General features: G+C 42.7%; 1 protein-coding gene across 2 annotated transcripts in view; it reads left to right on the top strand.

Moving 5' to 3' along the window:
* FANCD2 (FA complementation group D2) overlaps positions 1 to 14,026 on the top strand; it is a 1,050,809-nt gene that overhangs the window by 386,959 nt on the left and 649,824 nt on the right. For both annotated transcript variants that reach the window (XM_085625116.1, XM_085625117.1), the window contains exon 26: positions 5,085 to 5,193. In XM_085625116.1, coding sequence (XP_085481242.1) covers positions 5,085 to 5,193 — 109 coding nt within the window. The remainder of the gene's footprint in view (positions 1 to 5,084; positions 5,194 to 14,026) is intronic.

Below are 14,026 nucleotides of genomic sequence, written 5' to 3'. Positions count from 1 at the left end.
GCGGAGCCCAGGCTTCACATCAACCTTCTGGAACTCCGCTTGATTTGTCTTGCACTGAAATCATTCTTTCCCTCTGTCCGGGGAGGAGTAGTGCAGGTGTTCACGGACAACACCACCGCCATGTGGTACTGCAACAAACAGGGCGGGGTGGGGTCGTGGACCCTATGTCAAGAGGCCCTTCACCTCTGGACATGGCTGAAACATTAGGGCATATCCCTGGTGGTTCAACACCTAGCAGGTTCTCTGAACATTAGGGGGGACAAACTCAGCTGCAGGTGCATGATGGATTACAAATCGCGTCTTCGCTCGGAGGTGGTGCAAGGTCTATTTCGACAGTGGGGAGAGCCTTGGTTAGATCTATTCACCACCGAAGAGAACGTGCAATGTCAGCAATTCTGCACTTTGGAATATCCAAGTCGGCGCTCTAGGCAACGCTTTTCGTCACGAGTGGAGCTGTGGTCTGTTGTACGCCTTTCCGCCTATACCACTTCTGCCTAGAGTGCTGAAGAAGATCAGGCGCGACCGGGGCCAAGTCATTCTTGTGGCTCCGGATTAGGCACGAAGAGTCTGGTATCTCAAGCTGCTCAACATGGCCATCGATCCTCCGATCCGACGGCCTCTTTGGGAGGATCTTCTGTCGCAGCAGCAGGGAAGGGGCCTCCACCCGAAGCTGTCCAGTCTCCACCTCCTTGCGTGGAGATTGAGTGGCAGCAGTTGACATCTTTTGACCTGCCACCCGAAGTTTGTGATGTAATCTTGGCAGCCAGGCATCCCTCCACTAAGACGGTATACGCCTGCCGTGAAATAAATTTCTGGCATGGTGCACAGCAAAGGCTGTGGATCCCCTTTCTGCCCCTCTTTCTGAGGCTCTCTTGTTTCTTATCTCTTTGGGCCAGCTGGGCTCTGCTCTGGGCACTATCAAGGGCTGTCTTTCGGCCATCTCTGCCTTCCTTCGGCTGCCAGATCAGCCTTCTCTTTTCAAGTCCCGGTAGTTAACCGTTTCTTGAAAGGCTTAACGCATCTCTTTCCTCTAATCCCCTTTCATTATGCCTCAGTGGGACTTGAACCTTGTTCTTACCTATTTAATGTGCACTCCCTTTAAGCCGCTTCACAACTGCCATTTAAGACTCTTGACTCTTAAGACTGCTTTCCTGGTAGCCATCACCTCTGCTAGAAGGGTGAGTGGGCTCCAGGCACTTTCTTCCAGACCTCCTTTCTGTCAATCCGGACAACGTGGTTCCCAGGACCCGTCCATCCCTTCTTCCTAAGGTAGTCACTGCCTTCCACATCGGATAGACCATTACTTTGCCCACCTTCTTTCCGCCTCCTTCGAAAGAGGGAGAGGCTCCACCATCTGGACCCAAAATGTGTGCTCTCTTTAGTCTTGATCGCACAAAACAGTTCGGGGTGGATGATCAACTCTTTGTTGGCTACGTGGGCGCCAAGAAAGGTCGGGCCGTACACAAACACACCATTTCTCAATGGGTCATTTTGTGTATTAAGACATGCTATTCTCTGGCTAAAAAGGATCCTTCGGTCGGGCTATACGCCCATTCCACCTGGGAGATGGCAGCCACTACTTCCTTGGGAAGAGGAGTTCCTTTACATGACATCTGTCAGGCGGCCACGTGGGCATCGCTGCACACGTTTACGAAACACTACTGCCTGGACAGCCAAGTCCGGAGAGACGGCTTCTTTGGCAATTCCGCTCTCCAGAACTTTCTGGTGTGATCTTGGTTCACAGATCCACCACCGGGGTTGGCATTGCTGGGGTATCTATTCTAAGGTATGGAATCTATAACAAACGTGTTTCTTTCAGATGAACACATTACTTACCTTCACTAACGATATATCTGTAAGAAACATAGGTTAGTTATAGATTCCTTACTGCCCCACCCATCCTCCCCGTTCTGCGAACTAATTTCTAGGGTTAAGGACATGCTTTCAGGGCCCTAGTTTTGTGCACCAGTGGTCAGTGTCTTGCATGGCTCTGCGTTTCTGGCGCGGAAAGTCGTGTACAGAACGAACGTCAGCGCTCGAGGGTGGCGTCTAAGTAGCTGCCGCGATGTCATCCCGACGCCACCTTCCGACGCGCAGAGGTACTGCTGACGAAAAAAACTTTCCGGTTCAGTCTGACGCCTGGGCTAATTCTAAAGTATGGAATCTATAACTAACTAATGTTTCTTACAGATATATCGTTACCGAAGGTAATTAACTTGTTCATTGAGACCGGTTAACTTGTGGCCAGGCTGTGCAGCAGTAATGAAGGCAACCGACACATTCCAAAAATTGGAGCGGCAACTGGGGTCAGGAAGGGAGATCTGGCAGAGGGATTTGTGGTTTGCTTACAGTTTTACCTACAAAACCATGTTAAAATGTGATGAAAGCAAACTGGTTGAGTTTGTTTCAGACTGCCCAACTCCTTGCCTCGCCAAGGTCCTGAGACAGGAGGATATCACAACAGAAGAATTGCAGTCCTTGAAAAATGTGTTTTAGACCTTTTTTGCTGTCATGAGTTAGCTGCTTTATGGCCACACACTGGTAAAACTGTGAACAAATGGCATACAGTCTAGGACATTTTCTTTTCACAAATTTCACAATTTGACGAGGTAGGGATAACATTTGTTCCTAATGTTTTTGCATTAACAGTTGAACCCCTAGCCGAGCACACACCCAAATTAAAAGATGGGAATGGGCACCAGCATGGAAAGAAAGAATCTTGCTAAATGCGGACGGCATCTTGTTCTATGTAGCAGACCCGGATGAAATTTTGTCAAGGTTGAAGCATCTAATTGACAAATATGGCCATTATTCAGCACTCTGACTAAAGTTCTGCTGTTGCCATTGGGTCATCTGGGAACCGATGGTGCATCGCTAACACCAAATGCCCTTCAGAGTGGAGAATAATCTGAAAGAGACTTCTGGGCCACGCAGCACTGCTAAAAATGGTAGCACTCCCAAAGCTTTTGTATATATTACTTAAAAATCCACAAACAGATGAAGAACTGATAAGGCTATTACTACAATAGGAGGATTCCTTGAAGGTGGCCTTTTCTACAAGGCAGAGATTCATATAAGCAGGTGGCATCACTTTCAAGCCACTCAACTGATTATTGTGAATGCATGGACCTTTGCACCCCAAGACAAGCCCGCTATCAGAATAAGTAGATATACTTTGGGAAAGAAGTGCAATACCAACATTTATTTGGGGCCTTCTACCGAATGCTGCTCCGGTTGCGACGATTAACCTGGTTATAGCATTGTGCAAACTTACGCTGTTATTATCAGCCTAGTCAATGGAATGGATTGTCCCCACCACTGTAGTTAATGATACCTGGAGTATAAGTAAGTGTAAGGGAGAGGAGAGTCGGGCCCATTACAAGTTGGATCCTTAAGGTCCACTAAGATATGAGGAATTACCAGGAAAATCAGTGATTCTGTTTTTTGTTTCCTCAGTAATTCCTCCTATTCACCCTTACTTTCACACAAATATTTATATTGTGAACGTTTTGGGAAAAGTAAAGAGATCCACAGTGTTCCTCTGGATCTCTTAATTCCAGTGGGTCCAGTAACACCACTCATAATGAGGGCCTTATTAGAGAAATGGCTGCCTGAAACGGGTAACACCCAGGGTTACACTATGGATGAGCACAAGACTGAAGTATGTCACCAGATCGACCAGCTTCAGAGATTAGAATACCTCAACACTTGGGGAGGTATGGGGTAACAATGGTATAGTTTCATTCGCACTCCTTAAAAGTGAATACAATATGCATGAATCCAAGACCCTTAGATGTTTAAAACTAAACTCCTTGATGGCAGCAGCCGTGGGAGATGATGGTAACATGTTGGAAGACTCAGTCTTTGAAAATGGGGCATCTGGATAGAACTATGAACCGAATGGTGACAGTTTTGACTTGCATCACTCTAATGAATAACATACGTGAGGACATTGAGAAGCAGATGAGATTGGAAGGCTACATGTGACACAAAACATTTGCTTTCCTGAGTAGTATTATTCAAGGCAAGAATTAGGCTAATCCAGCTTAAAGTTGTACTACTCCAGGGAACAAATGTACTAGCCAGGGTTGCCCAAAGAAGATAAATGTGTACCGGGATGTGGGGCGTGGGCTCATTCTTTCACGTGTTGAGGAAATTTCTCCTAATAGAAAACTATTGGAGAGTGGTGTGTGGGCAGTGGGTCGATGCCTGGGGAACCCTGAAAATGTAGACCTCCTCCATGGTAACACATCTAACCGGCTACTAGAGTACACTTGTGAATCAAAGTCTTATTGCCGCAAAAACGACATATTGCAGAAAATAGAGAAGCCCAATGGTATCAATAATTGTCAGATGGACTTGAGGTGTGGGCTGGTGTATGAGTGCTGGAATCACCAGGTCCCAGCAAGATTGAGAAAATTCAGAGGACCTGGGTGATCAAGATCTGAGTTTGGTATTAGTGATAAGTAAGAAATGGATCTTGTATGTAGACTCCTTTACCAGGAGTAACCAGGAGTAAATGATGTGTGAGGCAAAGCGACAACTCCTCTGCCTGTTGAGGACACTCTTAATTTTAGAACTTAGTGTTTACCATATATATAAACTGCCTTAAATGCTTTTAATGAGGTTATGTCACTATCCAGCGTACTCAATGTCTTGATATGTCTGTATTTACTGTCAATGGGTTTGTTATTTAATGAAAACCATTAAAATGCTATGTTTGCGTCTGCATGTCTGGAAATTATTTAATTTGTCTGTGCTCTATGTGCACAAAATTAATGTAAACAGTCTGTTCACCTGTGTAGTGGTCTGAGGACAACAAAGCTCTTTTACTAATTCAGCTCAGTTACATCTACAGTAGAAGTATCTGCATAACTGGGACATCTTCCTGTGGCTCCACTATTGAGTTTGCCAAGAGGGAAACCAGATATTAAACCCAAACACCACAAAACCTGGTGCAAATGGGAGGGGGGGGGGGCTGCGGTAGAGAAAACTGACAAACTATTTACTACTAAAAGGTAAGCAGAAGACGTCAAGATGGTTCCATTCAGAATGAGAGATTTGTTATTTTTTCTTCACTGCAGATTGTCAATGCGTTCTGCCATCAGAAGGACCCCGAAATGAAAGGGAGCGTGTTGACTCGACTTCAGAATATCACATGGCTACAGTCTGTGCTGGAAAAATGCCTGGCAGGTAAGGTGGATTTGTTGTTAGTTAAAAGCTTATTGCATTTAAATCTTATTGTCTTTTTGCGAACAATAATTTGCCTCTACTGAAGGTAGGGTACCAAATGAAAGTTAGTTGGTGTCTGTGAAAATATTGAGTGGACGGTGGCATAGATTACTATAATTCAGTTGTTTGACTATAACAGCTTTTATCGCTTTATACAATTTCTTATTTGTTAACTGGCCCTGTTAGTAAACTGATTTTGGTATTTTTTTTGTTAGTATGAGAGGGATTGTATACTTTGTCCAAAATTCCCAAAATATATGCCTCATCTCATCTGATAACTTAGCATGCCCTTCCAAGAATCCTGACCTGGCAGCACTTTTACACCCCTCCCCCTCAAGTCTACCTGTCTATTCTGTTCTTGCCTACCATTCCTCCTCTCTCTCGTTTCTCCTCTTTCTCCTTTAATTTATTTATCAATCTCTATCTTTTCTGTTACTGTTGGATTTTCTCCCTCTTATTCTCACTCTCCGACAGTCTTCTTCTGCCTACTCCTTTCTCCTTTCTTTAGCTTATCTTATCCCCTTTCTCTATATTTGTTATTTAATTTCCCTCTTGACTACCTCTTTATCTGTTTCCATCTTCCCTCCCTTGCTCAAACTCCAACCCTTGTTTTACTGCCTGTGGTGTGCCAGCTGGTTGAACACCATGTATTTAGTAGACCGTCTTTCCCGACTTAATCTGACTACCAAACCTCCAGGCCCAGTTCTGGAAAACCTGCATACTTGTACAATCCTTGCCGCTGTCTTCGGTGTCCCAAAGTTGCTCTTTGATGGTCTGTCATGAGTTGAACTCTTGTTCTTGCTGTCCTATGAATTCAGTCCCCTCCTCTTCTGGGCCTGCTTCCTCCTCCAAATCTCTGTTAAATTATTGTAGGTTTGCATTGGAATTATCCTACTGCCTAACTAGCCCATTCTGCCTACTTGGCTTGAATTTAACTCTGATTAAGCATCCCGGTCCATAACCTTTCTGTCGTTCCTCTTATGTGGATTTGGGTTCTAGCTGCTTACTTAACCTTTAGTCTTATTCCTGGATGGATCTAACGTGAATTGTTGAGAACTGTCGGACAACCTAATCCAATTTTTCTTTGAATTGCAATCCCTTGTTTGGTGGTGTCTGCTTGCAAACCCACCCACTAATCACTTCAGAGATACTGATTCACACTCTTGTCATGTATGTCCTCCCATCTATTATTTACTCCCACAAACTGCTAGTGCTTGGTCCTTTCTGCTATCTGACCTTCCATCTCTTGTTGGACTACCTCCACTTCTGTGGCCGCTTACCAATATGTCCATCTCATGCTGTCTATTTCCCCTGGCACAAATAACACTCCTTTAGTAGATCCAACATCCGCTTGTGGGATTTTCCAGCCCTCTAGCATTTGCAGTGGTCTCCTCATAAAAACAGAACATTTCCAAACAATCCTGTTCTTCAAAGCTGGTTCTTCCTCGTCCTCAGACCTGATTTCAGTGCTGTAAAAGATCCACCTTGAATTTCCTGGTCCATCCATTAGTGCAGAAGCTATCCGGCAAAGTGAGACAAAAGTGAGCTTGGGTCGTAAACATAGTAAAGTGAGGCAAATTACCTCTTATATTTCGATGAAGAATAGGTTCTTATCCAAAAGGAAGTGGAACAGATCGGCAACACATTTCAACCTCTGCCAGTTTGCATGCTGGACTTTCTGATTACTTGTGAAAAGTTCTCTGATCCTGTGCCCAAGGTTGCATTAATTCATTGCACTTTCAAAATTGCTTTCCCATATCGGGTGGCAGTGTGAAAATCTCCTTATTTGATTCCATTTCTCTAAAGGCAAAATTTGCTGTTCAGAAATGCTCTTAAGGCCCATGCCGATCCTGTAATGCTTTAGAAATCTTTAGTTGGAGACAGTTGCCATGCGGTTCCTCTTGCGACTCCGCCTCCATACATGGCCACACCAGAGTTTATTAGATGCCAGCTGGCTTGCTGATATCATTTTCTATTTTTCCGCACCTAATTAACACTGTCTGAAGCTTTCTCTTGGTGCTTTACCAATAAACATTTTAAAGCTTTCAGCAGCAACTAGGTCAAATTTACCCTCAGAATGTCTCAAGGTTCAAACCAATTCAAAAGTATTGCACATTAACTTCTCTTTTGTATCCTCGTGATATATACATGGGTGTCTAAGTTTTGACCATGACTCTAAGGTCATCCGAGTCCGGGAGGCCAAGATGTATTTGGCCAAAGCCCATGTGGAAATGCCAAAGAATTCCCATCCTCTCCACCCAAGTCTGATGGCAAATGATCTTCCAAGAGGGCTTCCCCCAGGAAGCAGAAATTGGGCCATGGCATTGAGCAATGGTAGCCCCACGGAAATAGCCTTTTTCCGAACAATACTGTAGTCCGATGCTGGGCTCTTCCTCGTCCTCAGAGCCGATTTTGATGCTGCCAAAGCTCCAGCTGGAATTTCCTGCTCCATCCATTAGTGCATAAGCTATCCGGCAAAGTGAGAAACAAGTGAGCGTGAGTTGTACGTTCAGGCAAATTCCTGTTCAAATGCACAACTAGATCATTTGTAGCATGCCAGACCCCCACACACACCCTCTTACAGGGTGAGCAAAAAAGTTATAAGAGCAGTAAGGCATATATTGAATATGGTGCTGTGTATTTAGATCTGCTTTGTGGTGCTTATTATATCACTTAACAGAGAGAGAGAGACAATTGAAGTGATTGTCACCATCATCAACCCTTTTATCTGTGTCAGGGGCTGAATTTGAGGGTTATACCCTTCATCTATGCACTGCAGTGTATTTAAGTACCTTTTCTGCCACTGTTGTGCTTGTGCGGTGTCTGTATTTTTGTCAGTTGTTTCACCCCAGTCATCCCTCCATTTTTTTTAAGTCTTGAAGGATACCCAATCAAACCTCTATGTTCACCTTTCCCTTGGAGCTGAGGTTGGGGAAAATTGTATGGCTTTACAGTCCTACTGACTACTCACTATAGGCCATCAGGCATTCCATTTGGTGAAGGCAGCGGTATTGACACTGCCCAATGTGAGCGCCCTATTAGAATGAATTGAAACATTGTGCGCAGAGGAGATTTGTGTCAAGTTGTTGAAACACGCTATACTCTAAGTTTGTGCTCCTGAGTAAATTTGGCACTAAGGAGCTACGTTTACGTTCCTGGAATCCTAAAGTTATAATTATAATCAATGCTATTTTTGTTTATTCCTAGCTTGCAGTTCATAGCTAGCTTGCCTTGCAGCCATTACTATAGTCCAAACTGAATTTCTATCTCAACACCTTGAACTGATTGTGTACTAAGCCATAACAATTCTCATGAGCTGCCCAATAGAGACAAAACTATAGAAGCTATAGTTGCATGAAGTATGAATTGAGGAAATCTGTACCATAGTCCTGAAGAGCACAACAGGCCCTAGAAGATAAACCTTTAAACGCCTTAAATAGAACACTACCTGATGAGCACAGTTGTGCCCCCAGTGACGCCTCTCCTTTAGAGAACTCTTCTTTTGTAAATAACTAGACCCTCCCAGATGTTCCAGTCATGCTAGGACTTGAGTATCACATCACTAAGTGCACAAAAGGTGTAACCGTTGGGCAGCCGAAGAAGAAGGTGTACTAAGAAAAATGCAAAACTAAGAAGAAAGGGGAGACTGATATGTATTCTATCAAAAATGTATTTGATAAACCTGAGCTTTAGACTGAGAGTACACTTAGCACATAAAAACCTGAGGCCACTTTGATTTCTTGTCGACAAGCTACACATTTGGATCCAATAATAGAATCTCCTGTACACCCAATAATTTTGCATAAGGCAATTGGAATGTGTAAAAACGATGCACAAACAGAAGGCTTAAGGAGATAAATCCCAGCAAAAAGGAGGGAAAAGAGTAAAACTTCGAAATATTCAAAGAGTAGGAGAGCATTTACATTTAAGACATGGCAAGTTACCAGCAAAGGTTATCCTCCTAAGATATCATCCTCTCTTATAGAACCGCTTTGTCTGTCACCTGCTGACCAACACATCTGCAAACAAATAGCATCAGCACCTTTGGCAGTTAGAACTACTCCTCTCTATCTTCTGGCAGTTTCTTTCATTATTGAGGACCCAGAAGTTCTCTTTACAGGGGCGGCTTGTACCAAGTCAAGTCCGTCAACAACAGCTACTTATTCTGACATGCTTCTTCTTGACTTTATCAACCTCTTTCCAGATGTTCATTCAGATAATCCCTTAAACAGATCACAATTACAGTGTGTTTTGCACAGTCCCACCCCTAAGGTTACTAGCCACTCACAATATAAAATGAATACATCCAATCCTGTTTGATGAAAGCAAAAAAAATGCACAGCGGCCTGAAGTGTGCAAGGGTTTGAACCTTGAGGCACTTCTACTCCCATAGCATCTGCAAACTTAATAGTGATAATCTGATCACTTATGCGCCGTGGGTATGGTTATGACCCACTGCCTTTCTTCGAGCAGGCAGCCTGTCAAACACTATGGTTGATAACCTGGCTTGACTACTGGAAAAGAGATCACAAAAGTTGTTGGTGACTGGCGCATGTAGCTTTTCAGAAAACCTAAAGACGTGAGAAAATTACTATTACCAAAATGTGGAATACAAGACTGATCAAATGTGGCATCCAAGTAACTCTCACAATAGGACTAATGATTCTTCATCCACAACATTTTGGGCATGAACCCCTTGGACAGCACTGGTCAGTATAAAACATCCAAAGCGATTCTGAAGTTTAGCCCTACAATAGCCACATCTCCTGATATACCTCAATATGACAGTCAATACGCAGGTGAGGAGAGATTTGAGTACTCTTTCAGCTATCTCTCACTCCTCTCTTGGATCATCACAGTCTTATGTACAAAGACAGATGTTTTGGAATGACAGACCATTACGAAGTCAATGGATAGTGAGTAGCAAACCCTCAAAGATTGGGTGTGTCCCCTGGGCACTGGAGTATCGATTTTTGTGATTGTTTCTCAAGTTCATTTCAATAAAGTTTCTTGACGATTTGTCAATGGTTTGAGTTTCATTTATTTATATCATGAAATTCTTTGTCATTTCGATGATGCATCGTATTTACCAATGTCACAATGTTACATATCCCAATGCATTTCAGCGTTATGCCTTCTTCCGGGGAATGTCTAAAAATAAATGATACAGAGGACTATATTATATGCATCTTTCTATTGTCTCTCAAAAAAAATGTTTAGAAACGTTAGTTGACTTTCCTATGTGTTGTAGTGCTTATCTGATGCGCGCGTTGTGACTATCTGTTAATCGTGTAATGATATTGCAAAAGTATCGACATGAAGTCGGGGAACGATTGTGGATATGCAGTGAGGAAACTTAAAATAAACTCAGAAAGCCAAGCGAGTTTGTGTGTGGTTGACGTTTAAAATTTAATTTAAATGCCTCTAAGGGCGCGACCTTATTTAGTTGTGCGTGCGCCATAGAGTGCCTCGCTTTCTTATCGCTTGCAGAAAAAAGTCTACGGAGTCGCGTGCTCTTGAATTACTTACTATTGTGCCATGAATTGTCTGCGTGTTCGGTTAGCCGCCACGCCTGACGTCTTCGCGAGTATGTGAACGCTGTGTCAGTTACCGATATATGTGAAAGTTGCCTATTAGAGATCAACATAGGACTATTTGCTATCAAATGATAGTGAAGACAGACTATGCGCATAAAATGTTCATTCATTGATAAACAAAGCAGAAAACAATAAACACATGATGGTATTGATAAATTCAGTTAATGAGTTCAATCAATCAGAGATAACATGTAAATTCCATCCGGTCATTCATTCCATATGGTTTCTTCGAATTTAATGTTCGAATCCAATAATTTTCTCGTTGTAATAGAGTTTTGTGATTGTCTTTGCCTTCCGCTTTTACGATAATTTCCAAAATGTTGAATTTCAGTTGGCTGATGTTGTGTCCTGCTTCTAAAAAGTGGGTCGCCACTGTAGATTTGAGATTCTGGGTTCTAATGTTGCTTTTGTGTTCATTTATGCGGGTTTTAATTTTCCTTTCTGTTTGTCCCACATAAATTTTTCCGCATGGGCATTTTAGTTGGTATATCGTGTTCGCAGTATCACATGTGGCCTTTACTTTGAGGTTAATGATATAACCTTTCATGGGGTGTGTGATGTTAGAGCCCGGAATGATGTTATTGCAATTATTGCAATTCCAACATGCTATTGTTCCTTTGTATTGGATTTGTGAGTTCTGATCTGTTGGGTTTTTGATGATTTCTCCCAAGTTTTTTGCTCTAGTGTACGCGAAGATGGGTTCTTGTTCAAAGATATTCTTGAAATCGGGTTCCACTTTAAGTATTGGCCAATGTCTTTTAATGATGATCTTGAAGCATTTACTCATAGTCGAGTACTTAGAAGCTATGGTGGTGCGATTGTCGATAGGTTTTTTTGTGGCTGATAATGCTGTAATCCTGTTGATGGTGTTGCTTCTGTTTTCTGCCTGTTGCAAAATATGTTCTGGGTATCCTCTAGTTCGAAAACGTTTGAGCATTTCATTAATTCGTGTCATCCTGGTGTTGGGATCAGATACTATCCTGATGACTCTGAGTATTTGCGTGAAAGGCATGTTGTTTTTTAGAGAACTCTTTGAACAAGAACCCATCTTCGCGTACACTAGAGCAAAAAACTTGGGAGAAATCATCAAAAACCCAACAGATCAGAACTCACAAATCCAATACAAAGGAACAATAGCATGTTGGAATTGCAATAATTGCAATAACATAATTCCGGGCTCTAACATCACACACCCCATGAAAGGTTATATCACTAACCTCAAAGTAACGGCCACATGTGATACTGCGAACACGATATACCAACTAAAATGCCCATGCGGAAAAATTTATGTGGGACAAACAGAAAGGAAAATTAAAACCCGCATAAATGAACTCAAAAGCAACATTAGAACCCAGAATCTCAAATCTACAGTGGCGACCCACTTTTTAGAAGCAGGACACAACATCAGCCAACTGAAATTCAACATTTTGGAAATTATCGTAAAAGCGGAAGGCAAAGACAATCACAAAACTCTATTACAACGAGAAAATTATTGGATTCGAACATTAAATTCGATGAAACCATATGGAATGAATGACCGGATGGAATTTACATGTTATCTCTGATTGATTGAACTCATTAACTGAATTTATCAATACCATCATGTGTTTATTGTTTTCTGCTTTATTTGTTTATCAATGAATGAACATTTTATGCGCATAATCTGTCTTCACTATCATTTGATAGCAAATAGTCCTATGTTGATCTCTAATAGGCAACTTTCACATATATTGGTAACTGACACAGCGTTCACATACTCGCGAAGACGTCAGGTGTGGCGGCTAACCGAACGCGCAGACAATTCATGGCACAATAGTAAGTAATTCAAGAGCACGCGACTCCGTAGACTTTTTTCTGCAAGCGATAAGAAAGCGAGGCACTCTATGGCGCACGCACAACTAAATAAGGTCGCGCCCTTAGAGGCATTTAAATTAAATTTTAAACGTCAACCACACACAAACTCGCTTGGCTTTCTGAGTTTATTTTAAGTTTCCTCACTGCATATCCACAATCGTTCCCCGACTTCATGTCGATACTTTTGCAATATCATTACACGATTAACAGATAGTCACAACGCGCGCATCAGATAAGCACTACAACACATAGGAAAGTCAACTAACGTTTCTAAACATTTTTTTTGAGAGACAATAGAAAGACGCATATAATATAGTCCTCTGTATCATTTATTTTAAGACATTCCCCGGAAGAAGGCATAACGCTGAAATGCATTGGGATATGTAACATTGTGACATTGGTAAATACGATGCATCATCGAAATGACAAAGAATTTCATGATATAAATAAATGAAACTCAAACCATTGACAAATCGTCAAGAAACTTTATTGAAATGAACTTGAGAAACAATCACAAAAATCGATACTCCAGTGCCCAGGGGACACACCCAATCTTTGAGGGTTTGCTACTCACTATTTGATTCTACGCACTTCCTTGTTCAGAGAAGTGACACCCTGTGAGCACGGATCAACCTGACGTAAATCAGTTTAAACATATGAACACAAGCATCTAAGCAGTGCACATACTATCTCTATAAATTCATACCTTTCATTCTGAACCAAAGTACGGAGCACGCTACCGAACAACATGGCCTATGAACAGGTTCGAGGCATGTGGGCTGCTGAATTCATATCTGTGCATAGATCGCCGCCTAGTGTTGGGTCCGGATGTTTGCACGTTGTTGTCCTGGAAGAGTCTTCGAAGTATCCTGAGATAGGTGACTCCTCCCCTGGACCACAGTGCGCATGGGCATCCTCTCCATCCTCAGATTGTTTTTTTCCGCCATTGGGTTCGGATGTGCTTATCTTAGCTCAAGTTAGGAAAAATTAGTTTAAGGCCAAAAGGCCTTCAGTTTTCGTCGGTACTGTTCCCGCTCGGTATCGACAGCTTTCTTGCTTAGTTTAGCAAACTTCTTCAAGTTTTTCGGATCCGTTTAATCCGATCATCGACCTTACATCGACGATGGAATCGAGGACCCCATTCAAACGGTGTCCTGTTTGCCACGCCAAATATCCACATATCGACGTCCACCCGGTGTGCATCAAATGCCTCTCGCCGGATCACGACGAATCGAAATGTATGGCCTGTGCCCGATTCCGATCCAAGAAGACTCTCCGGAATCGACGGGCAGCGAGATTAGAAGCGCAGCAATCGGCACCGGCCCCGGCAAACATCTTCAGCA

The sequence above is a fragment of the Triturus cristatus genome, chromosome 9 (assembly GCF_964204655.1).
Source record: "Triturus cristatus chromosome 9, aTriCri1.1, whole genome shotgun sequence".
Lineage (NCBI taxonomy): Eukaryota > Metazoa > Chordata > Amphibia > Caudata > Salamandridae > Triturus > Triturus cristatus.
The sequence above is the reverse complement of the archived record's forward strand: the minus strand, read 5'-3'. Positions and strand labels throughout refer to the sequence as shown.